General features: G+C 45.6%; 2 protein-coding genes across 2 annotated transcripts in view; one reads left to right on the top strand and one right to left on the bottom strand.

The window, feature by feature from the left end:
• Positions 1 to 26870, top strand: part of eif2b1 (eukaryotic translation initiation factor 2B, subunit 1 alpha) — a 1065098-nt gene that overhangs the window by 648546 nt on the left and 389682 nt on the right. The gene's annotated exons all lie outside the window — the stretch shown is intronic.
• dnah10 (dynein axonemal heavy chain 10) overlaps positions 1 to 26870 on the bottom strand; it is a 350590-nt gene that overhangs the window by 99286 nt on the left and 224434 nt on the right. The window contains 10 exon segments of the mRNA XM_078554603.1: positions 6043 to 6204; positions 11531 to 11728; positions 12760 to 12840; positions 14417 to 14620; positions 16184 to 16355; positions 16659 to 16847; positions 18498 to 18665; positions 19368 to 19461; positions 25038 to 25210; positions 26043 to 26303. Coding sequence (XP_078410729.1) covers positions 6043 to 6204; positions 11531 to 11728; positions 12760 to 12840; positions 14417 to 14620; positions 16184 to 16355; positions 16659 to 16847; positions 18498 to 18665; positions 19368 to 19461; positions 25038 to 25210; positions 26043 to 26303 — 1702 coding nt within the window.

Genomic DNA, 26870 nt, shown 5'->3' with positions numbered 1-26870 from the left:
AGAACACCCAAAGCAGGCCACAGCCCTCCAGCTCCCAACCCTCTAGAGGATGCCCACCAAAGTCATCAAAGGCAACAGCGCATACCAGTCAGCAAGCTGCCTCCAGCTCTGGTCCGGATGTCGGGGATACACCTAGATGTAGTGGTAGGGTTAGAAAAATTAAGCAGCTTTGAAATCACTTCTGGGTCAGAGGTGTCCAATCAGTATAAATATCATGCACCTTTGTAAATATAGTTGCTGTTCATGAGAATGGTCTTGTCATTTGAAAGTGTTGTGCATATGTATGTATGTGCCCTCTTATTGTGAGGGTGGTTTGCCTCCCTTTGTGAGTCTCACATTCATGTGACGTGTTGCTGATTCATGATACTTATTTTACCCTTGTGCCACATCAGGGAGATGTGCAAAATCTTTACTGAAGCGTCTGCGAAATGCGCTAGCAACCATACTCCCTACAAGACAGCATGGAGTTAGGCGTCCTCACTAGCCTTGGAGGGTTAGCTGTAACTGTCTCTCCAATGGAGATGGCTGCCTCATTGTAAGTGCCAAAGCACAAGACCTGCAACCATGATGCTCTCTCCAACTGTGTGTACATCTCAGTGTCCACAAAACCCTTCCCAGAAAGATGGCCACGACTGTATCAAGGTTTTTGACACTGCATCTGCGCTGTCATAGCGACTATCACTTCCCAGAGACCACTGATGGAGGGTTCGCCACTCAGCTTTCCAATGAACAGAGCTGAGTGAATCATGAGGGTTGAAGGTGCAAAGCCAAATGCTGAGATCGCCCATGATGTCACTGGTTGTAAAGGCTTTTCAGTACACAGGCATGGCAGTAAGGGACAGAAGGAATGTGGATGTGTCCCGTTGCCTGTACCTTACTTTTCCTGGAATCCTGTGGCTATCAGTGTGTCACAGGCATGTCTTCCACATCGTGTTTCTTCAAGAGCATCCTCAGGTGGGAGCAGACTGTCATCTTCCAATTCAGGTTCCTGCCCATCCTGCTCTTCATTGTCCAAGGAGCTCTCAGTCTCTTCCATGTCTTCCTCTGGCAAGGGATTCCCCCTTTGAAGAGTCAGGTTATGAAGAGTGCAACGCAACCATAATGATGTGGGACACCCTCTCTGGACAGTACTGCAGAGACCCACCTGAGCGGTCCAAATATTGGAAGTACATCTTCAGGATACCCATGGTTTGCTCAATGATGGATCGTGTTGCCTTATGCGCCTCATTGTATCTCTCCTCCAAGTTACTCAAAGGATGACGTATGGGTGTCATAAGCCATTGTTTGATTGGGCACCCCTTATCCCCCAAGTAGCCATCACTGTATTCATTGAGGCCTCTTTGAATATGTGAGGCACCTGGGAGTGTCTCATGACATATGAGTCATGGCAACTCACAGGGTACCTGACACAAACATGCACGTTGTGCTTCTAATGGTCACACACCAGTTGAACATTCAGTGAGTGGAACCCTTTCCTGTTTCATCAGGGGCTGCTGCCATGGAGCTCTCAATGCCACATGTGTGCAATCGATTGCATCCTGTACTCTAGGGAAGCCTGAAATATCTTCAAACCCCAGAAATCTAACAGCCTGGCTAGCTTCATCGAGTGTGAACTTCAAATAATGATGAGCCTTACGGTAGAGGACATCTGTCACCTCCTTGATACATTTATGTGCTGAGGACTGTGAGATGTCGCAAAGGTCGCCTGTGGATCTGTGCAATGATCCGCATGCAAAACAATTGAGTGCAGCAGTGACCTTCAGGGCCACTGCCAGGGAATGTCCTCCCAGTCCATGGGGTGTTGGATCCTTCCACAGAATGTAGCAGATGTGATCTACCAGCTCTCCTGACAAACACAAACAGGCGCAGCATTGTCTGTTACTCATCTCCAGATAGGAGAGTCTTCTGCAGTTGAACCTTGGTCGTGCAAGTCCCCTCCTTGAAATGGATCTAACCTCCTCCTCCTATAGTTGTTGCTGAAGCCCCCCCTGGGCCAGGGACCTCAGGCCGGGCCTCCTCTCGAAAGTGGTCTAGGCAGCACCGGGCCTTTCTCCTCCTCCTCAGTCAGATCAGTGCCATCAATAAGCAGCATTGACCACAGGCTCCATTATTCAATTCTCCTTCTCCCTGGGGAATGATAGATGCAAGAGATTAATGAACACTGGGCAGATACAGTAGACCTCCCACTCACACACAGAAAGAAAATGTCATGTTCAAGAGCTGCGTCTGCGAGAATAGCTTCTCACTCATGCAGCCTTGCAGCTGAGGCACACACCCCCATATCTTGGTGCCCACAATGCCAACCCCGATACTTTACATCTCAATCCCACAGACCTTGAGAGCGCTTTGGAGACATCGTGAAATGTGTGACCTTACCAAATGAACTCCTGCAATCTATTGTCATGTTTGCTGGTCAATCTTAACTTGCACTTCAGCAATGACTGGATGCCCTTTGGCCCTTGATCCATGCCAATTAAACGAAGGACATTAGAGGCTTTCATTAATGATCTGGCACATATGCAGCAGCTGTGCTTCCGAGATGCTTGCCCTCATCAACATTCTCACATACTTCTCTGTCGAAGCTCAAATGGAGTGACTGCATTGTGAAACCAGTGACTCCTGCAGTCTCTCTTTAAAGCATAAAAAATGGCAAAGGCTCCAATGGGACCTTCTGAAGGAGATCTTCCACTTTTCTTTCAACTCAGGCTCAATTTCAAAGTTTTGAGTGCAAGCACGTTGAGGCTGTCCCATGAAATAGGCCCCTGAGTGCAGACCTGGGATCCTCCCACACTGACTCCAACCCCTCCTGTCCACTTTCAATTTATAAATGCGCTATTACTTCAATTTGCCAAGATGGTGGTGGTCAGATTATACTATGAGACTAGTTTCAATCATCCTTCTGTGAGTGATATGTCCCTCCAATCTTCCTGGAACCCTACAGTGTGCAGGTAGAAATGCCTCCTGTTATTCTCCAGCCTCCCCCAATAATCCTGGATCCCACAGTAATTGTGGTCACTATTCCAACCCTCCCACCTGAAACCATAACTGTTGATGTCTCAATGCCCACTATGGACCTCACCCCTCCCCATCTCGAGGCTGTGTGCACAGTCATGGGAGGAAATCATGGCCCCCCCCACCCCCAGGAAGGTTTTGAATCATGGCCCCCTCTCTATTACGTTTTCCCCCTTTCTAGGCTGTAGATGCTTCCCCTAACCCTGACCATCCCATCTGCAGCCAGTACCAAGACAGACAAGACCATGGCCAGCGACAGTAAGACCATGACCACATCCTGCACAATAGTCTGTGCTTTATTCCAAGTGAACACACAGCCCTTACTCCTCCCTGGAGCAAACCTACGGCGTGCATGCCACGTATAGCCCTGTAGCATGGCCCGTAAAACCCCAGACTGACTTCACTCTCACACCCTGACTATCAGGTGCCCGAAGCCTCGGGACTGACTTCACTCTCACACCCTGACTATCAGGTGCACGAAACCTCGGGACTGACTTCACTCTCACACCCTGACTATGAGGTGCCCGAAACCTCGGGACTGACTTCACTCTCACACCCTGACTATCAGGTGCACGAAGCCTCGGGACTGACTTCACTCTAGCACCCTGACTATCAGGTGCACGAAACCTCGGGACTGACTTCACTCTCACACCCTGACTATCAGGTGCCCGAAACCTCGGGACTGACTTCACTCTCACACCCTGACTATCAGGTGCACGAAGCCTCGGGACTGACTTCACTCTCACACCCTGACTATCAGGTGCCCGAAACCTCGGGACTGACTTCACTCTCACACCCTGACTATCAGGTGCACGAAGCCTCGGGACTGACTTCACTCTAGCACCCTGACTATCAGGTGCACGAAGCCTCGGGACTGACTTCACTCTCACACCCTGACTATCAGGTGCACGAAACCTCGGGACTGACTTCACTCTAGCACCCTGACTATTTGGCTACGACTGTATTTCTCTTTGCTCTCCTATTCCTTCTCGAATGCTAACAACATAGTATCCCTACCTGACCCCACGCCATTCCCTGAGTCTCTGTGCAACCCATCCCTCATGTGCAAGTCTTTCCCCACCCCAATCACCCTCTTGTGCCACACTAACACAACCGCCCTCATATTCCGGAGAGCACATCCCCTCCAATTCGTGTATTTCTGTTCCCATTCCACCCCCTACTCTATCTTCCTTCCAGTCTTTAATGTTAGGCTCCAGCTTCCCCACCCTCGGTCTCCCCTCTGCCTGCCATCGTTTCCCACCCCCCCCCAAACCCGCCTTTGCCCATTGTCCCCCATGTCTCTTTCTGCCTACCCCCCTCCAACCCCATCTTTTCCCAATGTCCCCTGTGTCTCTTTTCTCCTTCTCCCCCCTTCCCCCTACCCAGTCGCAAAGTTGGTCTCTGTCTGGCTTGCTGCCCTGCCTGAGCCCCCAGATAACACCCTCCCAATCAATGGAGGAAACCAGTAAGGCCATCAAACCTAAACCCCATCAGTGTGGTGTCTCACTGACTTTGGTGAGAACCCAGAGCAGAGCTGCTGCTGTTAGGCTTTGAGTGTTGCACTCACCTTGAAGTCAGGAGCGAAGTGAGGGCCAACACCTGAACACTACTTGTATCCAAATGTGTTTCAGACTGGTCTAATTTCCCGCTGATTGGGAGAGGGCTACCTGATTTCGGTGAGTAGCGTTTTTCATGACATGGTAATGCATGCAAATATGGTTCCCGCCATGGATCAGAGGGAAACCCGGCTCGCAATCTGCCCACCATGAAAGTGGTAAGGGGAAAATTGCAAACTGTTTTCCCATCTTTGGCCTCTGTCTGAATTTTCCACTCCTGCCCACCATGAAACCCGCCACGGGCTGGAGGGGAAAATTCTACCTGTAAAGTAAGGTGGGCTCATATTAAAGAGCAGATTTTCATAATCAAATATTTTTATGTTACAAGGAATGACACTAAATAACTAAAGCTCATTGTGAAAACCATAATCTGTTTGTTTATGTGTTCATGACTGTTTGTTGATTTACCACTGGCCTTGTCTCATGACCAAACTCATCAATACAGCTTCCAAAATATAGGAGAAATGCCTAATGTAAATGATATCACATGGCCCCAGGTTGTGTGATTGTGTAACTAAATGTTTAGATGAACTCTGGGTCATCGGGGTCACAAGGTCTGCTTATGGTAGTTGACTGGTGATTCTGCATCAAGAGAATATCAACTGCAGACCCAAAATATGTAACTATACTCATGAGCTAGTATCTACATGTGTGACATGATTGGAGCCCACAGGGCATTCATTACTTCTGGCAATTTCTAACTAGCCTCTGCTGGCAGCGAGTGCCCCCATTCAGTGTTTACTGCAGCAGCATGGCTCAACAGATATTCTGTGGAGTGGTCAAGTGGCTGGTTTGAACCCACATATCTCGGCCTTTTGAGAGGAATCCAGAACAAGGGAACATAAACATTAAATTAGAGCTGGATCATTCAGGAGAAAAGTCAAGAAACACTTTCCCATACAAAGGACAGCGGAAATTTGTCCTCTGTAAAATGCTGTGGATGCTGGGGGGTCAATTAAAATTATCAAAACTGAGATGGATAGATTTTTGTTGGGTAAGGTTATCAAAGGATATAAAGCAAAGGTTTTCAGGCACATCATTGCAGAACAGGACTGAGAGGCTGAATGGCTTACCCCTGTTCCTATGAGATGTCTAGAGATATGTCCATTTTGTTGTCTAATCACCTGTGAGATAATAAAGATACGGACCCATATAGTGCAACTTTTCAATTGAAAGAGGAAGCATAGTAGCAATGAGGGGAAGTAAAAGAGGGGAGTTGTGTGTTATTAAGATTTTGTGGGGCAGGCTTGGTGGATCAGTTGGTCTTTTCCTGCTCACCAATGTTGTATGTTTGTAAATCATCACAGATTTGTGCTGATAAATGGTGTTAGTATTACCTTTAGCTCTTTGAGATATTAACTAACAGCTAATCATTAAGAATGTGCCTGAAATCTCCCAGCTAAGCTGGCCTTACCTACAGCAGTGTTGATGGCAATCTCTGCCAATAAAGCTTCACAGGCTTCTGTTTTCTCTGCCAGTATAACCTTTTGTTCTGCAAGCTTCAAGTTCAATTCTGCGAGCTGAATACTGGCTTCCTTCAACTTGTCTAATCCACCCTCCAAGCGCTTACATTGAGCTGCAGAGAGAGAGCAAAGGAGAGTGAATTTTAATTGGTTGATGTTAATCATTCACACATCTCGGGCCAAATCTTCAATTGTTGGTGGGATCAGAAATGAGCGCTCGTGCAATTTAAAAATCACATTCCCAGAGGGAATCTTTGGATTCTGATGCCTCTGGGGCATGCTGGGTGGAATTTTACGACAGCAGGATTTTACGGTTCTGCCAAAGTCAATGGAGTTTAGATTGGCTCACCGGGTTCACAACCCCACTTTGAAAATCTGGCCCCTCATATTTCAAACAGAAATCACACCATAGGACGAGAATGTTTAATGCATTCAAATGAAGTTCCTCTCACTTCTCATCTAACAGTCAGATTTTGGTATTTTCTGACCATTTTGCCACAGAAAGAAAGTAGTACAAATATTCAATTTTTAAAAGTAAAGGGTAGGCACAGGCTTAAAAAGGATGAGCTTGTTAAGTGGGCAGCATGGTGGCGCAGTGCTTAGGGACCTGGGTTTGATCCTGACCTTGGGTGTCTGTCTGTGTGGAGTTTGCATGTTCTCCCTGTGTCTGCGTGGGTTACTGCCGGTTGCTCCGGTTTCCTCCCACCGTCCAAAGACACGCTGGTTAGGTGGATCGGCTACGGCAAATTGTCCCCCAGTGAATGTGTGTGGCCTGTGATGGACTGGTGCCCTGTCCTGGGTGTACCCCACCTCGTGCCCATTGCCTGTTGGGAGTGCTGCCTGCTCTTTTCAGCAAAGACCCTGAAAAAAGCAAAATACTGGAGATCTGAAATAAATAACAGAAACTGCTGGAAAAACTCAGCAGGTCTGACAGCTTCTGTATTTAGGGAAACAGTTAACATTTTGAATCTGTATGAACCTGCGACCCTGAATTGGATGAAGCAGTTCTGGAAAAGTGAGTGAACTTGATAAGCTAGCTTTGATATTTTTCCCAAAAGACTGTAAATAATAAGCAGATCATTGACAATCAAAAAACACCTCATATCCTTTGTGCTATGTCTTTGAACCCATTGGTTGGGAACAGAGGGTGATCAGACAGAAGCAGGGACATAGACAGACAGGGAGACACACTTTTTGAAACAAGGCAGCTGCAAAGCCTTTGTCAAATGTAATTCTGTCAGCTTCGACCTGAGGCAAGAAGTTGGACATGCTGGAGGACAGTTGGCAATTTGTGTAAATTAAGTCTGATGTCTCACGCAAGCGAGCCAGAGTGCTCTTCATTTTGTATTATGTGAGGGTAAGTTGAATTAAGTGAGTTTGTTCATCATGGCTGTTCTTAACATGAAAGAAAGCAGCTTAAGGGTTTGAATTTGGCTTTGTTCACCAAGCATCATGGACTTTTGTCATGAAGATGGAGAGTATCTGTTCAGTTGCCTCTGCTGCTTCCCTCCCCTCCCCTTTCCCATCCCCTTGCACACCAAGCCAAAACTCCCCCAAGGAGTGTCTTAGTCGTGAACTGCACTTTGCTTTTACATCTCCTGATTCCTCTCTTATCTCCTTTCATTCTCCAAGCTCATCTTGTGGGACCCACCTCCTACACGTTTGATCCAACTCTCACTAAACTGCTGTCCGCCCAACTTCACTGTCTTACCCCCATTCTAGCCAACACTATATTGGTTCCCTCTCCTCAGGTGCCATGTCGCTCTCACTTTCCAGACCACCACCATCAATCCTCCATTAAAAGCTCACCTTCAACCCCTCTGTCCTTGTAAATGATTGCCACATCTCCAAATCCTTTTCCTTTTCCAAAATTGCTTGTTGTTGCCTCCCAAATCCTATCTTTCCTGAACCTCCATGTTTGAACCTCTCCAATCAGGTTTCCTTCACTCCCATTGCATTGAAACAGCACTAATCAAACTGAAAATGGCAAGCTCCCTGACTATGGCAATGGTGTACTGTGCCTCCTTATCCTCCCTTACTGGTCTGCAGCCTTTGAAATGTTCAACCATATCATCCTTCTCCAGCAGCTCTCCTCTGCTGTCCAGCCCAGAAGAGCTGCTCTCAATTGGTTCTCTTCTTACCTATCTACTGTAGCCAGAGTATCTCTTGTTATAGCTTTTCCTCCCAGCCCTGCACCATTACTTTTGGAGCCCACCAAGCTCCATTGCCCACCACCCCACCCCTGCTTTCTCATCTACATGCTGCTCCTTGATGATCTCATTTCCTGAAATTAGGTCACCATTCACGTTAATGTTGATGACCTCAGATCCGTCTCTACTGAACTCATCTGACCCCTCTGCTGTCTGTGTTATTAGGCTGTTTCTTCAATATCCAGTCTTGGATGAACTGTAATTTCCTTTTATTGAATGTTGAGAAGTTGAAAGTTATTGTCTTTGACTTCCACCACAAACTCTATGCCTTCATACCCGGGCTTAAAAATCTTTACAGCCTTGCCAGTCCCCATCTCTATACCATCCAACCCTACAAATACCCACCCACAACCACCAAGCCCCCACCCACAACCATCAAGCCCCCACCTACAACCACCAAGCCCCCACCCACAACCATCAAGCCCCCACCCACAACCACCAAGCCCCCACCCACAACCACCACCCCCCAACCACAGCCACCACCCCCCAACCACAACCACTGCCCCCCAACCACAACCACCACCCCCCAACTACAACCGCCATCCCCAAGCCACAACCATCACCCTCCACCCATAACCACCACCCTCCATCCATAACGACCACCCCCCAAACCACAACCACCATCCCACAACCACAACCACCAACCCCACCCACAACCACCACCCCCATCACAAACTCCACCCCCCAACCACACCGTGGAATTTTGTTCTTCTCGGCCAGAACTTTTCACTCGGCGTACGGGAGTACGTCCGACACACTCAAGCATAAATGACATGCAATGATGTCGGAGAGGGGTCCCGATGTCATCATGCACTCACGCGACATATCGGTCAATGGACGCACGCGGGAGACGGAGCCACACCCGCCATTAATTAAAAGGCTAGTTAAGACCTTAAAAACCCAACTGACACCAGGCTATTCCAGTACAGCTACAACACTGGCATCTATCCGGCTAGCTGGAAAATTGACCAAGTATGTCCTGTACACAAAAAGCAGCACAAATCCAACCCGGCCAATTACCGCCCCATCAGTCTACTCTCAATCATCAGTAAAGTAATGGAAGAGGTCATCAACAGTGCTATCAAGCGGCACTTGCTTAGCAATAACCTGCTCATTGATGCCCAGTTTGGGTTCCACCAAGGCCACTCGGTTCCTGACCTCATTACAGCCTTGGTTCAAATATGGACAAAAGACTTGAACTCCCGAGGTGAGGTGAGAGTGACTGCCCTTGACATCAAGGCAGCATTTGACTGAGTGAGGCATCAAGGAGCCCGAGCAAAACTGGAGTCAATGGGAATCAGGGGGAAAACTCTCCACTGGTTGGAGAGTACAAAGGAAGTTAGTTGTGGTTGCTGGAGGTCAGTCATCTCAGTTCCAGGACATCACTGCAGGAGTTCCTCAGGGTAGTGTCCTTGGCCCAATCTTCAGCTGCTTCATCAATGACCTTCCTTCCATCATAAGGACAGAAGTGGGGATGTTCGCTGATGATTGCACAATGTTCAGCACCATTTGCAACTCCTCAGGCACTGACGCAGTCCATGTCCAAATGCAGCAAGACCTGGACAATATGAAGGCTTGGGCTGCCAATTGGCAAGAAACATTCGCGCCACACAAATGTCAGGCAATGACTATCTCCAACAAGAGAGAATCCAACCATCGGCCCTTGATGTTCAACGGCATTACCAGCACTGAATCCCACACTATCAACAGCCCAGGGGCTACCTTTGACCAGAAACTGAACTGGGCTAGCCATATAAATACTGTGGCTACAAGAGCAGGTTAGAGGCTAGGAATCATGTGATGAGAAACTCGCCTCCTGACTCCCCAAATTCTGTCCACCATCTACAAGGCACAAGTCGTGAGTGTAATGGAATACTCCCCATTTGCCTGGATGAGTGCAGCTCCCATGACACTCAAGAAGCTTGACACCATGCAGGACAAAGCAGCCTGCTTGATTGGCACCACATGCACAAACAGTCACTCCCTCCACCACCGATGCACAGTAGCAGCAGCGTGTACCATCTACAAGATGCACTGCAGGAATTCACCAAGGCTTCGTCGAAAGCACCTTCCAAACCCACGACCACTACTATCTAGAAGGACAAGGGCAGCAGATAGATGGGAACACCCCCACCTGGAAGTTCCCCTCCAAGGCACTCACCATCCTGACTTGGAAATATATCGCCGTTCCTTCACTGTCGCTGGGTCAAAATCCTGGAACTCCCTCCCTAACAGCACTGTGGGTGTACCTACACCACATGGACTGCACGATTCAAGAAGGCAGCTCACCACCACCTTCTCAAGGGCATCTAGGGATGGGCAATAAATGCTGGCCCTCTTACCTGTACAATTGCAGCCAGAACATCTAGTGCCTCTTCCCACCCCTTTTGCTACACAATTGACACCCATGCATTCAGCTGTCTGAACTGTAAGCTTGGGAATTCCCTCCCCATATCACTCTGCCTGCCTAATTCCATTACCTCCTTTTTCAGATTTTCTTTAAAACCCACCTCTTTGAGCAAGCTTTGGTCACCACTCCTGACCTCACCTTCTTCAGTTCAGCATCCATTTTTGTCTAAATGCGTCTCTGTGAAGCACCTTGAGATATGTTTCTGCATTATCGATGCTATATCAAGGCAAGTTATTGCTGTAGAAGGCACTATAAGGAATTTATTATGTTTTCTGCATTGCTCAATTAAATGTCAGCACAATGAAACAAATGTCAACATTTTGAAAACAAGTTTATAGTTAAGAGTAAATGTTGGAATGATTTAAAAAAGAATCACAGAATCAGAATCACAGAATCACACAGTGCAGAAGAGGCCCTTCGGCCCATCGAGTCTGCACCGACACGTGAGAAACACCTGACCTACCTACCTAATCCCATTTACCAGCAAATGGCCCATAGCCTTGAATGTTATGACATGCCAAGTGCTCATCCAGGTACTTTTTAAAGGATGTAAGGCAACCCGCCTCCACCACCCTCCCAGGCAGTGCATTCCAGACCGTCACCACCCTCTGGGTAAAAAGGTTTTTCCTCACATACCCCCCAAACCTCCTGCCCCTCACCTTGAACTTATGCCCCCTTGTGACTGACCCTTCAACTAAGGGGAACAGCTGCTCCCTATCCACCATGTCCATGCCCCTCAGAATTATTTATTTTCTCCATGAGCATACTTTTTCAAACGCCTAGCTTCAGTATTTATTTTGTCAAAAGATATGCTCCTACCCAAAATGAATTGATCTTTCTCATCTAGTAATCTAGCGTACGTATGGATGAAGTCCAGGTAATTTTTTGGAGTAACATAGTTGCTGCGCCTTAGCTTCTGCAGGAACTGCAGACTGTACATTTCGACAGAGCCATGCACCATAACCACATGGTCTATCACATTCTCAAAATGTTCAGTAGGAATCATTGGATTCTTTCCTGAAATGAAAAACAACAATTAAATGAGCCTCAGTATAGATCCATCCCAGTCAGTTACTTCACTTTCAGCAGTACAGCTTAATATTGCAAAGGATAGCAATGCAAAATGCCCTTGTATGAATCTTTCAGTGTTCCACTTACGGCCTTATGGACTTATTTAGCTAACATTACACGCACAAGCTGGTATGCTTCCTGAATGTCACGTTGACTTGACAAATTTATGATTATATACAGAAGAAACAGCAGGCTGGATTTTCAATTGCCAGTGGAGGTGAGAACAGGGACGGCTGAAATTTGAAAGTTTCTTTCCAGGATGGACACTTTTGCAATTTTGAAAGGAACTGTAGGGGAGAGGGAACAAAAAAAATTTGCCGCCAATTAACGCCAATTAAGGAGCTTAAAAGGCCTGACTGGAACAGAATGGGATTTTCATTCTTTATTCCAGACAAAGCAAAGCAGCTGAGCGCACAGCTGTTAGGGTCACTGCGGGTAAAAGTAAAGTTGATTTCCATCTGTACTTTTTTTGAGGCATTTGTATCAGGGATAGACGGCAGGTTACATTCAGATCAGCCATGATCTTATTGAATGGCGGAGCAGGGTCAAGGGGCCGAGTGGCCTATTCCTGCTCCTTGTTCGTATGTTCATATGTTTGAAGGGTTAATTAGGGCCGGGCTGAGCTCCATTTGGTATGCATGGTTACTTTGCACCATCTTTATCCTTCTGGTCTTTCATGAGCTGCCTGCTCTCCTTGGCAAAGCAGCAGCAGCCGCCATAATGGCTGCTGTGTGCCTTTGCAGTTGGTGTCAGACAGACAGCTCCCACCTCCTGGAGTTGCTGGTTGCCTCCAATCGGGTGCCCTGCTCGCTTCCCAATCAGCCCGTTTACCTTTAAAAATAGTGTTCTGAGAGCAACACAGTTCAGGCACGAAGTCAGGACCTAGAATTCATCTGGGTGTCAGGTTCCCAACCCCACTTTGAAAATCCAGTCCAGTATTTGTCATTAGGTCGATTAGCAAATTGTTTCTTCCTCACCTAAGAATGACTGCGCAACAGCGAGCAGAGCCTGTTGAGGCCAAGGTAAAAACCAGTCGATGCCAGTGTTATTCACCAGACCTGGAACAGAGAAATCTCTTTCAGTCAGAGAACTGGACATTTGCAGCAAAGAACAGGTCAGGTGGTTCAGGCAGTTTGCAAGAATATATAAGTATCAAAGTAAAACCTCTTATATTGTTTAACAGCTGAATATGCAGTCTATTGAGTTTTTGAGCCATTTAACAAATATGAAATGGAATGGCAACAAGATTACAAAAATATCTATTTATAAACAGAAAAAATCACTGAGAGCCAAAAACCATAGTCTTGAATTTGGACATTCAGCAGGCAGTGCTTTCATACTTCAAAGGGGCCTAAAATCTTTGTTAGCTCTCTCTTTTTTATCCATTCTCAAGATGTGGATGCCATCAGTAAGGTCATTATTTATTATTCTTTTTGAACTTCAGCCAGTTTGTTACAACTGCACTCAGTGATTTTCTGGTTCACTTCAGAGAGCAGTTAAAAGGCTGGTGTGGAACTTGAGTCACATATTGCCCCAGGCTAGGTAAGGATGGCAGGTTTCCTTTGCTGAAGGGACATTAATTAACCAGTTGGGTTTTTACAACCATCTGAAGTTTCACAATCAGTTTGACCGAGTCCAACTGTTTTCCTTATTTTCAGATTTTTCTTAAAAACTGAATTCAAATTCTCAAATTTCCATGGTGTCATAAAAACTCAGATTCTCTGGGTTAATAGTCCGAATCTCATTCTTACTATTCCAGAAACATAACCACTAAGGTAATAAATGGACTGAGAGATTTGGGGTTATATCTTCTGGAGGCAATGAGGTCTTGGCTAACACCTGGCAAGCCAGAGAGAGCCCTGCATTGCCTCTTTAAGAGAAGGCCCACCACATCTTGTGCCACTCAGGCATTCAACAGGCCAGCAGCAGGGCTTTCCCTGGGATCAATAACCCCGGGTGTCCGCCAAGAGCTTCCAGTCAATCAGAGGCCGGCAGCTCTTCTGTACTCAGCAGCGCCACCTTCATCAGAACTGAGGAAGGGTCGTTGACCTAAAATGTTAACTCTGGCTTGGAAGGGGCCTGTCATGGGCGGGATGGTAAATCTGGTGAGGCACACTGAAAAATCCCAGCCTCTGTTTCACTCCATAGATACTACCTGACCTGCTGAGTATTTCCAGCATTTTCTGTGCTTGGTACTAAACGGGCCCTCCAAAGCTTTCCCCAACAACGCTCGCCCACTCATGCTCACCCCGCCAACCCCCACATCGCTCAGCAAAACTCACTACGCCCACACTCAGCCAACATGTGCCCCCCCCACCCCCCCAACACTCACCCTGCCGATGGTCGCGCCGCCCACGCTCATCCCTCCCACACCCTGCCAATGCTCAGCTCGCCCACATTCACCCCATCTGTTGAATGATGCAACACCCAGACATTGAAAGAATCCTGTGTTTCATATTATTAGTTCCTTTTAAGTAAAAACAGTAGTTTGAACATTGTCCTCACTAGCCTACCTTGGTTACAGATTAAATGCAATTGCCATACAACAATTTAGTTTATGTCAATATAAAATCTGTTCCTGAAATAAATATTAAAACACAGCTACGACATAGCAGCTAAACAAGTTTCAGAGACCTGGGAAGTTTCTGCATCGTCTCCGTAGTGTTTCATCAACAGGTGACATGCCCAGTATTATGTGCAGATTACTGGCACTCTTATTAACAAAATACTGCCAGATACTCTCTTTTGCTGGACTAGCACCAGCTTTCATAGCTTCGTCTCTTATCTGTCCTAAAATAGACTCCTTCTCCTCATCTGGAAAAAGTGCTGGGACAATTCCTGCAAAAGAATAAAAAAATAATTCCCATCAGTTTGCTTTCACACTACAGCCTCCTTTACAGCTCAGGACAGTTCAACAAACACACTCTCTCAGAGTCCTACACCAGTGTTACACAATGCTGACCCCACAGTAAGTAGGTTAGTTTTCAATCCCAAAATTGAGAAACAAACTAAGAGCTATCTATTAAGCCAATTATAAATCTTAAGACAGTGTATTGCTTTATTATTGTTGAAACAGTCAAACAATTTGAATTGTCTTAGTTGACCTGATGGTGCAATCGAGAACAGGTTTGTCAGAGAAACTAAAATTATTACCCTTTTTTTTACTATCACAAACTCTTGTACATCTGATTGGACATTTAGTGATAAGAGTGAGACATCATCAAATCTGATAGAAATTTAATCAGAGCCGATCATTCAAAAAAAAGTTTAAAATATAGAAAACTTATATTGAATAATATTAAATTATAAAAATACTGGCCCAGATATTCCGTTCACCACAGGGTTGTACCGTGCAAGATGTTCTTTGAAGTCCCCAGACACTAACTTCATGGGAATTGCCCAGAAGATTTCAACTTCTGTTGGGCAATTACGCCGCATCTGTAACCCTCCAAAACTCCAATTTAAAGTCAGAGACTTTGGATGATTCCAACTCTCTGAGCAGAATAGTTACCCAGGAAAGGTTAGAAGGTTTAAAACCAGTTATAACTCCTGGGTAATGATATAACTGACACCCCCCCCCCCCCCCCCCCCCCAAACTGGAGCCCCACCAACCACACCATCCCACCCCACCCCACCAACCCTCCCAACCCAACTACTCCCCAACACTTCTGACCTCTGACTACCCCCCTGACCAACCGACTACCCCCAACCGCCCGACTACTCCCCCACCCCTGACTACCCCATCCCCGACTAGCCCCCAACCATCCGACATCCTCCCTAACCTCCAACCCATCCTACCCACTTACATTACACACTAAACCTTCTCCCCTGTCAAATTGGCTGGGACATTTAAACTTAATGGTTTACGGCAGCTCATGCTGTAAAAAGAGGGCAGGGCTTCAATTCCCCCGACGTTCCTGAACTGCACTGAAGACCTCCAGGAGCAACTATGCTACACATTTCTCAACAGGCCCCAGGTCAGAAGTCCGGGTGAGAAATGTGCAGCTCCAGACCAAGGTATGTAGAAAGGAGCAGAGTGGCAATCCAAGGTGATTGCCATTCCACATAAGATTTGGTCCATAAAAACCAGTTGAACAAGAATATCTTAAATATTTCAACATTTTAGAAAACAGTTTCAGGAATTATCAATGCTCCTGCTCCTCCTATTGGCTATGTCAACCCTGAACTTTAATATTCAATGCCTGATATGTAACTACAAATATTTCCAACTAATGTTTACAGAACAGAAACAGCATAAAAGTAGATAGCTTCATTAAGTTAACTTTCCTCCATCATGGTAATGTCAACATGAGACCAACTATTTGAATCTAGAAAGCCATTCAAGGACGATTTCAGCCATGCCACCTTTGAATGTACTGGTCAGTGTTGTTCTTAGTTTACCTGAGGTTAACATGTTATTTATCAGCTCCAGAAATCCTTCCTCTGCCACATGTGCATCTGTAAAGAGGAAGACTGTTGGCTTGTTCTCGATACCCAGTTTCAGATACAGGGCCTTCAAATCATCTCGCAAATTAGTTTCCCCATAACCACGACTCAGCACAATCTCAAAAATCTGATATGAACAAAACAGAAACATTACAGTAATAATAATAATAAAAATACCTGGAAAAACTCAGCAGGTCTGACAGCATCTGCGGAGAGGAACAGTTAACGTTTTGAGTCTGTATGACTCTTCAACAGAACAAACGAAAAATAGAAAAGTGGTGAAATATAAGCTGGTTTCATCAGTGCTGTATTCTATACAGAAATGTTCACTCTTCACAGCCTTTATATAGCACCATTTAATATAAATTGCAGTCTTGTGACATTTATCACAATACGAGCTGTGTATTGTGCAGGGAATACAGCCGCTTACCTCGCAGTTAGCTGTGAATGCAGCCAGTTTAGTCAGAGACTGCTTGCCTGATCCACCAACACCAACAAGCAGGGCATGGCCACGATCCATTCTGATTATGCGATGAACACGGGTCAAGTGCTCCAGAGCATCGTCAAATAACACCAAGTTCATATGAGCCTTGAATTCATTGTACTCTTCCAAAATTTCCTATTAAAGAATATATCAAATTTAAGTATTGACTTCTTATACTTGAATGCAATACTGTCAGTGCACTAAAAGCCAAATGAAAGCAAAAACAAAAATAAAAATACCTGGAAAAACTCAACAGGTCTGACAGCATCTGCGGAGAGGAACACAGTTAACATTTCGAGTCCGTATGACTCTTCAACAGAACTAAGGAAAAATAGAAGAGAGGTGAAATATAAGCTGGTTTAAGGGTGGGGTGGGACAGGTAGACCTGGATAGAGGGCCAGTGATAGGCAGAGATTGCCAAAAGATGTCATAGACAAAAGGACAAAGAGGTGTTGACGGTGGTGATATTAGCTAAGAAATGTGCTAATAGGTGACATTAAGGGTAGAAAGCAGGACGAGCAAGGTACAGATATCCCTAGTGGGGGTGGGGTGGGGGGAAGGGATTGAAATAGGCTAAAAGGTAGAGATAAAACAATGGATGGAAATACATTTAAAAATAATGGAAATAGGTGGGAAAAGAAAAATCTATATAAATTATTGGGAAAAAGGGGGATCAGAAAGGGGGTGGGGATGGAGGAGAGAGTTCATGATCTAAAATTGTTGAACTCAATATTCAGTCCGGAAGGCTGTAAAGTGCCTAGTCGGAAGATGAGGTGCTGTTCCTCCAGTTTGCGTTGAGCTTCATTGCCAGTTTAGTCAGAGGCTGCTGACTGCTGAGCAGCAGGCCAAGGATGGACATGTGGGCATGAGAGCAGGGTGGAGTGTTGAAATGGCAAGCAACAGGGAGGTCTGCGTCATGCTTGCGGACAGACCAAAGGTGTTCCAAATGAAAAAACAAAAACAGAATTACCTGGAAAAACTCAGCAGGTCTGGCAGCATCGGCAGAGAAGAAAAGAGTTGACGTTTCGAGTCCTCATGACCCTTCAGCAGAACTTTGTTCCAAATGAAGACTGGATTGCTTTCAGTTTCAAATAAAATATACTTGCATTCACCTACTCTCATATTTCTCAGAAACATCTCAAAATGTTCACTTCCAATGAATTACTTTGCATACAGCTGCTGCTGTTATGTAAGCAAATGCAACAGCCATTTTGTATATAGTAAGATCTCACAAACAGCAATGATCATTAAATCTGTTTTTGGTGGAGTAGGAATATTAGCCAGGACACTGGGAGCTGGTGCCATGAGTTCTTCAACACCCAGCTCTCAGCAGGCATACAGGAACTGAGACAGTGCCATACTCCATCAGCACTACACTAGAATGTCAGCACAAAACACATGCTCAAGTCTCTGGAAAGAGGCTGGAACTCAGAGGTGTGACAGAAAGTTGGTCAAAACTAGCAATGATGCTGCGTTCAAAGTAAAATAACTCAAATATCAGTGTGGCACCGATTGAAATCTTTGCATCAAAGACAACAGAGAAATATACTATGAAATATTTCTCTGATTTGTAGGTCCTTGCTAGGACCATTCCTAATTATTATTGTCACAGAGGTACTGCATGTGAGGGATATCGATGCTCTGTAAATATATGCATTTTTTACTACATTTTTCAAAGGGGGTGGATTGCTTTGAGCTCTAATGAAAATTGTGACTGACTCCTTAAATGAAAGCCATTATCAGGCTTTACCTTCTTGCAATAATTTGTCAGCTTTTACTGTATACCTGAAACAGAGCTTTAGCTGCCTCGTAATCCTGAATATCTTCATAAATACGAGGTTCTCCGTCATTCATGAAAGTTCGATAGTCTCCAAACAGTATTGGATCCCTTAAGGCTTGCTCCAAAACACTTGGGAAGTGTTCCTCTATTAATTTTGCAATATGGCCTTGAACCTTAAAATACAAAAATAATGTAAAATAATTAAAGGAAAGGATATTGAGTGAGCAATTTTTGATATATTTTAGAAAAATTCACCTTAACAAATCATATTTTTGTAGGCTTAAGTAGCACAAATTTAAATATATTTTGTGGTCTTAATATATTGTTGACCTGCATAACTACATTGAGGAGAAAGTTATCACAAAATGGTGCAGAAATGTGTATTGTCTGAAATAAGGGTCTGAACTTTTCAGAGCAGCATGAAGACCCACTGCCTGGGCTGAAAGCAAGAGCCGACCTTGGAGAACGGGGGCATTTACAGCAGCGCCAATTCAGGCACAGGGGCAGGGGCAGCAACAGGCTGCAGGAGACCCTTCTGTAGGTCATGGAGCACCCATTAAAGAGGACCCAACCAGTGAACACAGCGGGAGAGCATTACGGTTTATCTGGTGGTCACCCAACGTGATGATGGATCGTCCCGACCTATGCAAAATGCCTGCAGGGAGTGGGAAGTGTCTTAATTGGGCCATTAAATTGTTCAATTGGCTGCCCAGCATGTAATATGCCATGGTGGCGGGAAGGCATCAGGCTTATCTCTTATTGACACTTTGTCCCATCATATTGCCAGCCCACCCACCACCCAGCCCATTGCCATAGGGCTGGGAAAATTCAGTCCAATGTCACTGTTGGATCCCTCAGTTGATTTTTATACTAACCAGCTTTTTGTCTACTTCATTAATGAGCCTGTCATGGAACACTCGAAGACATTCATTCCTCCAGAGTCTGACCATCTGTCCAACTGTCTGAAACCTTAGCAAATATTGGAAGGGCAAGAGTAATTGTGAGTACAAGTTAATAAATGAACAAATAATCAATCTTATATGAAGAAGGCAGAAATCTGGAACTCACTCCTCCGTTGAATGCTGGGAGACAATTGGAACTTTCCAAATCAAGGACCGCTAAATTTTTGTTGGGTAAGGCTATCAGGGATATAGAGCTAGGGCAGGTAAATGGAGTTGAAGCACACATCAGCCATCATCTACCTGAGCAGTGGAGCAGGCTTGAGGGACTCAAAGAGCTCCTCCTTCTGCTATATGCCTAATGCTGTAGCGGTTCCACCAACACGAAGGCCACTCAGGAATACAAATAAATCATTAATTAAACAGATATGAGCCAAATTACATTTCAAGAAAGTTGCTTGGTACCCCCACAAAGATCAAGCACTTGGGTTGGGACTGAACTGCACAAACCAGGGAAGTACCAGATTAGATCCCAGTAGAAAATGAGCCAGCTAATTTCAGCAGGGAACCACAACTAGTGATTAGAAGAGAATTGGGATGACAGAGGAAGAAGTTATGTGATATGTTTGGTGACAAATAATAGAAGTTAAAAACCAACAAGTTACATTCATATAACAGCTCAGGTCCTGGGCATTCAGGAAAGATACAATGGCCTTAGAGTAGGTGCAGGGCAGATCACCAGAATGATACCACAGTTTAAGCTTAAATTATGAGGGCAAATTGCATAAATTTGGCAGAAACTTGAGTTTAAAAGATTAATCGATGATCTGATTGAAGTGTTAATGATAAAAGGATTTGACAGGATAGATACAAAGAAACTATTTTCTCTGGTGGGGGAATCCAGAACAAGGAGGTACAATCTTCAAAATATACTTGTCATTTGGGAGGGAAAATCAGAAAGTGCTTCTTCACACAGAGGGTAATAATATCTGGAACTCTCTCCCCCAAAAGGCTGTGGGTGCTGGAGGGCTGTTGGAGCTTTCTAGCCTGGGGTTGATAGAATTTTGTTTGGTAAAGGTATGGAGGGATATGGAGTACAGGTGGGTAAATTGAGGTACAGATCAGCCATGATCTAATTGAATGACTGAACAGGCTTGAGGGGCCCAATGGCCTCCTCCTGTTCCTATGTAACACCTTTAACACAGTAAAATGTCCAAGGTGATTAAAATTGACCAAAACCAGGAGATTTAAACATTGAGAAAGAACAGAATTGAGCCAAGACTCAACAATGATGATATGGACAATAAACATTGGTCCTCTAAAAATATGTATATTTTTAAAAGCCTTAATAAAGCGAATGAATGATTAATTCCTTTTCTTGGCGAGGTTTCTCTATCTCTAACCTGACATCTGCAGACAATCACATTTGACAATCACATACTTGCCTTGTCCTGGGTTTGTATTCTTTTGCCCAGCAGATGGTGCAGCCTGACAGTTTTGGGAGCTATGGCTGTAAGAAACGGAGAGCAACATGCAGAGAGTCCCTGAATGAGACTGCAGAGTCAGGGATGAGGCAAGGGTGAAGCAGGTACGCATGGAGTGTGGGATCCCAGTCCAGTGCCATTACACTACACCACTGCACCTTTCGCTGTCAGGTAACCAGAGGGGGATCGGGGTTGTGAGATGCAATTGATGAGATAATAAAAATAGAAACAACTCCAAAGCAGAGTATAGACACTAAACACAGAAATTAAATTAGAGTAGAAAATAGACCTTTTCCCAACAGCATTGTCACACTATTGACAGTACATGTACTAAAAGTGTTATGTCAAAGGCAGGTGAACATATTTACAATATTCTCCTGACGGCTTAAAGGGTGCAATTTGCATGTAAATATTTGGTGCCAACCTTGGCTCAGTGGGTAGCAGTCTCAACTGTGAGTCAGAAGGTGATGGGTTTAAGTCCCATTCCAGAGACACCAGTGCATACCCTAAGCTATCACTAAGTACTAAGGGAGTCCTGTGGTGCCTGGGGTGTTGGATTTCAGATGAGACATTAAACCGTGACCAAGAGGTAACTGTAAAGTATCTGATAGCTATTCCAAGAAGAGAAGGGAATCTTCTGCTGTTCTGTCCAACATTTATGCCTCAAAGAACAACATTAAACTAGATTACCTTGTCATTCATTTCATTGCAATTTGTAGAATCTTGCTGTGATGTTGCCTACATTGTAACAGTGATTACATTTTAGAAATATTTTGTTGTATGTGAAGTGTTGAGGATGAGAAAGGTGCTGCACCTTTCTTCTACTTTCCTTAATGATCCCAAGCCAATCACAGGTAAAAATAAAGAACACTTGCATTTATGAACCCCAGACATCTCAAAGTGCTTTACAGCCAATGAAGTACTTTTGAAGTATAGTCACTGTTATTATGTAGGAAACACAGCAGCCAATTTGCTCTCAGCAAATTCCCACAAACTGCAATGTGTTAATGACCAGATAGTCAGTTTTTGTGACCAAGGATAAGTTTTTGCAGGACACCAGGGATAACTCCCCTGTTCTTCGAGACATCCACTTGGCAAGGCAGTTTAATATTTCATCCAAAACCTCCAACTGTGCAGCACACCCTCAGTACTACACGAGATTGTCAGCCTTCATTTTTAAGCTCAAATCCTAGACTGGGGGTGGGATTTTCCATTCCGGACTACGTCCTGCGGTCAGGGCGGGAACTGGGGTTATCTCCTGCCATGGAGGCCAGTGGGAATTTGTGCATCACGCAATGCCGGCCTAATTAATTATGCGGTCGGGAGTTTCCCAATGTATTCGCAGCAGGGCGGGCTGGATGGTGCATGCCCTGCTGTCATATCCAAGCACCATATTTAAAAGGTGCCTGGAAATCAACTTACCCACCTTTGAAGGAGGAGGTTGCCCACCAATAACAAGGAGAGGTTGGCAGGCAGCCTCCATCCAGTAAGGATCCAAGCATGTCACATAGAAACCTAAGGGCCATGCATTCCCCCATGTTGAAGGCAGCTCATGCAGTCACTTGCTCGCTCCTCTCTCACTTACAGGTGCTAGCAGGAAAAGGGCGCGGGAACAAGAGGAAACTCTGTCCAGCAGTTTCTGCAACCCACAGAGGACCGAAGACATTGGGGAGGAGGAAGGAAGTGCACCTATAGGGACGTCAAAGCAGTGCACCCTCGACCAGCGCAGAGACACACACCTTGGTGGGTATTATGGGTAGTTCAGGTAGGGTCTCTCATTCTGGTGGTCATTGCATGAACACATGTCCACAAGAGGAGGAAGTAGGGTCAGCCAAGCTCACCGGCACTTAGAGGACTGATGGGGAGGAGGCATCTGCAACGTCCAAGTCGGATGATGAGTCTCTGGGATGGGCTTTCCACGAGATGCTGGGGATACTGCAAGAGGCAGGGGAACACCAGGCAGAGGTGTTGGAGGCCCTCAAAAGAGTGGCATGTGAAGCGGAGGAGTCCATCTGTCTGCTCGCTGATGAAGTGGTGCCAGAGTCAGGCAAGGACCCTCGGGCACACAAAGGGAGGAGGAGCAATCATTGGACACCCCCGAAACCTGCACTCAGGACTTTCTGGGGTGTCCGGCCTTTGCACGTGACCCCTTCAGCTTCGTCCTCTGTGAACGCAGATGGAGCAGCTGCCCCACACCAAGACTGCCAAAGTAAACCGGGACCTTCTTCAGAGGACGGCCGCCAGGGTCATCCAAGACAACAGGGCAAACTGGTCAGCAGGCTGCCTTCACCCCTGCTGCGGATGTCAGGGGAGCACTTAGAAGAAGTGGTAGGGAACGTAAAATTAAGAAGTTTTGATTTCACGTGTGGTTGCACAGGTGCACTATGATTGTTAATGTTATGACACTTTTGTAAATAGAGTACACTTGCACTTTAATGAGGTCTGATGTGGTTTATTGGTGATTCACAGTCCTTAGACTGCCCCCCGCAACCCCCACCATCTTCAGAGGGACACCCCTGGCTGGGTCTATGTCCCCCAGACTCAAGCATCTGCAGGAAGGCAAAGGTATTTGCCAGAGCCCATGCGAGTCATGTGCAAGAAGTCTCCCGTGCATGCTGAGCCTTTGTCCTTCACACATTCATCTGCTCCAACACCCTAGCATTGTAAATACTACATGCTGGGGTTTCCCTTCAGTTGTCCAGTTGAGATGACCTGCATCCCCACCCACCCCCAATGACCCAACTCTCATGCAGCACCTCGAGATCTCCACCACGAGGCTCTGCATAGTTGCGAGCAGCCATAGTTGTCGTTACCCTCGACGTTCAATCCAATGCCTTTACCCCTTCCCCCATGACCCACACCCTCTCCCCAAATAACCACCGACACCCCCAGGTGTAACATTTGACCTTCCCACAGTTACCCTTCGACCCGTCCCCATCACCCTCCATCCTGTGCAGGGGAATGTCCATGTTCCCTATCTTCCCAACTGACCCACCCCAATTACAGTAGATCTGCGCCCCCCACCTCATTCTGCTGACCCCCAGAATCTGCTTCTCCTTCCATATCCCCTCCAACAATCCTTACTGCCTTTCACCGGTCATCAGCAAACCCTCACCCTCCTACCCTACCGGCTCCCGCTGCCCCCTTTAACCTTCACCATCCCTTCCTAGCCCTAATATGTCCCCCTCATTATGTCCCCCAAGACTCATCAGTTGACACCAAAGACCCCTCCATCTGAACCCCTTTCCCCTCTACCCCACCCCATGCCCGTTCACACCTGCACACTGCCATCATGCCCATTCCCACCTGCATAATTGTATCTCCCACCTGCTCTCTAGCATGGCCCTTCCCACCCTCCTGCTCCATACCAGCTCACCCATTCCATGATCCCCGCAGTATCATTCTCTTTTCCCTATCACCCCAACCTTGCCCGCCTCTCTCCAGGCCTCCACACCTGCCCCACCTCTTCATTCCTCTCCTCCCTGTCTAATCCCCCCTCCCCAACCCTGAGCACCATCGCCGCCCAACAGCACCCCCTGTAGCAGCCCACCTGCAGCTGAAGATCCACCTCCTGGAAGCAACTGCAGCGAGAATATCCAAGTGGCTGATGCTCCACCCACCCACTGCTGCACGTGATGTTCCTGGATCCACAATCGCCTGAGGCCTCGATCTTCCGATCTCCACAGGCTGCCCCAGGCCTTCTTCAGGTAAGTCTCAACATGTGCACGCCATGTTGGTCTGGACATGTTCCGGACCGGCGGGATATCCCACTGACAGCGCAAAAAAATCAGACGGTGGTGGGGGGACAATTCTGGTCAGGCCTTCATCTGCATCCCATTAACGAGATGCAAAACAGTTTCACGCCAGCCTCTGGCAGGAATGGCAACCTGCCATGACGGGATGAAGTGTACATTCCCACCATCATTTCACACTGGCGGGAAACCAATTTTTCGGCTCCGGCCGCATTGTTCCCCACACCGCCACCATTTAACTCACCACGGGGGGGACTGGAAAATTCCACCCCGGAACTTGAAACCGGAACCTTGTGACTCAAAGGCAATTGGGTTACCAACTGAACCACAAATGACACATGGCAAGATAATAGTTAAGATAATAACCTTCAATAAAATAAAATTGAACAACACAGCCCTTTAATCCTCACCTCTCAGGAGTTGCAAGGACAAGTCCACTGTACACTCTGGATAGGTCTCGCAGATTGAAGATGTAGTGAAATTTCGAAGGAGTTGGAGGCAACTCTTGTACAATCAAATTGTACAACTGTAGAGTAGCGGACGTCATCTTGATGCAAATGGCTTGAAGTTCTTCTACGAAAGTCTGTATAACAAGCAGTGATCTTTTTAAGAACACAGCAATGCTCTCCCTTTTTTTTGTCCCTCTTCCTTTTTCAGTTAGACAAATGGGTCCCTACCTTTATTGTCACATCACAGGGGTCACATTCATTCAGGTAATGAATTGTTGCTGATGATTTTAAAAATATCAATTTTTTTAATTTTTAATTTTTCGTTTTACTTTTTGTCTTTTTTCTCTCTCTTAAATCCAATCTTTCTTCTCTTTATTTCTCTAATTTGACATTGAATTCACCTACTCTATTTAACCCTTCCACTTAGTCCTTCCTCTGCTTATTTCTCAATCTTTAGATCTCATTGTTGAAGGTGATAAGCTGTTTGTTCCATTGATTACCAAGGTCCCAAATACCCCATTTCTCTCGCTATGCTGTTAGCAGCTCGCAAATGCAGCAAAATAAAATTTTGAGCTGAAGTGTTTGGACAGTGTTTGAAGTGTTCTTGGGAACAACTGTAACTGAGTATGCCATGAGATGTCCCACTCCACCAAATTCTGGACCAATATTTTATTCAGTTGTACAGTCAACCCTGTGAGCACTCCCATCACTGTCCAGCCCTTGCTCAGCTAACTCAGGATAAATCAGGGATCAACCATTGGGACCTTTCTAGTTCTATGATTCGGTTTCCCTATAGAACCATCAAGAGAGGCTCTGATAACCAGTGCTTATCTGAGTTTCTGCACGGAATTCCTGAAAAAGAATGTAGTCATTAAGCTGCAACGTAGAGTTAAACATTATTCTTTAATAGAAGGCTTTCTGCCAAAATGAACAATATATGAATTGGTTTCTTTTTCAAAAACTTACCATGGTATGACCTTTAAGGATTGAAGCATAAATTGAAAACAGTGATTCCTCCGCTGGGAATGTTACGTTGAAAACACAAAAGAGCGAGATAAATCTAGGGTCCACTTCATTACGTCCACCTCCTGCTTTTCCCATTGCAGCAACAAAGCCCAGGTCTTTCAGGATTTTATAGTTCAGTTCCTTAGCACGATCGTACATTCCACCTTTCTCCAGGAGAAGTTTCAGCAGGGCTATGGGTTGTTGTGTGCCATATTCATCAACCTAGTTTTCAACAATCAACAAAGTTAACTCAGTTTTGAAACAAAGAAGTGATTTTAGGAGGAAATCATCTAAATTAGGCAGGAAGTGCTGAATTATTGACATGTACAGCAAAGTTAAATTAGTTTCACTTTGTCACATTCCATTAGAACCCTTGCTAAATTTTGAAGGGGTAAATTCAATGCTCCCAGTCAGAGTTTTGCAAGATGGTGTGGTCAGTGCATCCAATTCACAACCCACCTGATTTTTGATCCCCTACCATTTAGCAGAGATGGTGGCACAATGGTAATGTCACTAGACTAGTAATGCTCTCCGACACATAGGTTCAAATCCCCCCACAGCAGCAGATAGAATTTGACTTCAATTAATAAATCTGGAATTGAAAACTAATTGTGGCAGTAGTAGTGTCCATGAAACTATCATTAATTGTCATTAAAAAAATCTAGTCTAGTTAACTAATGCCCTTTAAGGAAGGAAATCTACCATCCTTACTTGGTCTGGCCTACATATGACTCCAATTGCACAGCAATGTGGTTGACTCTTTATTGCCCTCTGAAATGGCCATTTAGT

Source organism: Cetorhinus maximus, chromosome 12, assembly GCF_964194155.1.
Source record: "Cetorhinus maximus chromosome 12, sCetMax3.hap1.1, whole genome shotgun sequence".
Classification (NCBI taxonomy): Eukaryota; Metazoa; Chordata; class Chondrichthyes; order Lamniformes; family Cetorhinidae; genus Cetorhinus; species Cetorhinus maximus.
Note: the sequence above shows the minus strand (reverse complement) of the source record. Positions and strands in the feature narration are given on the sequence as shown.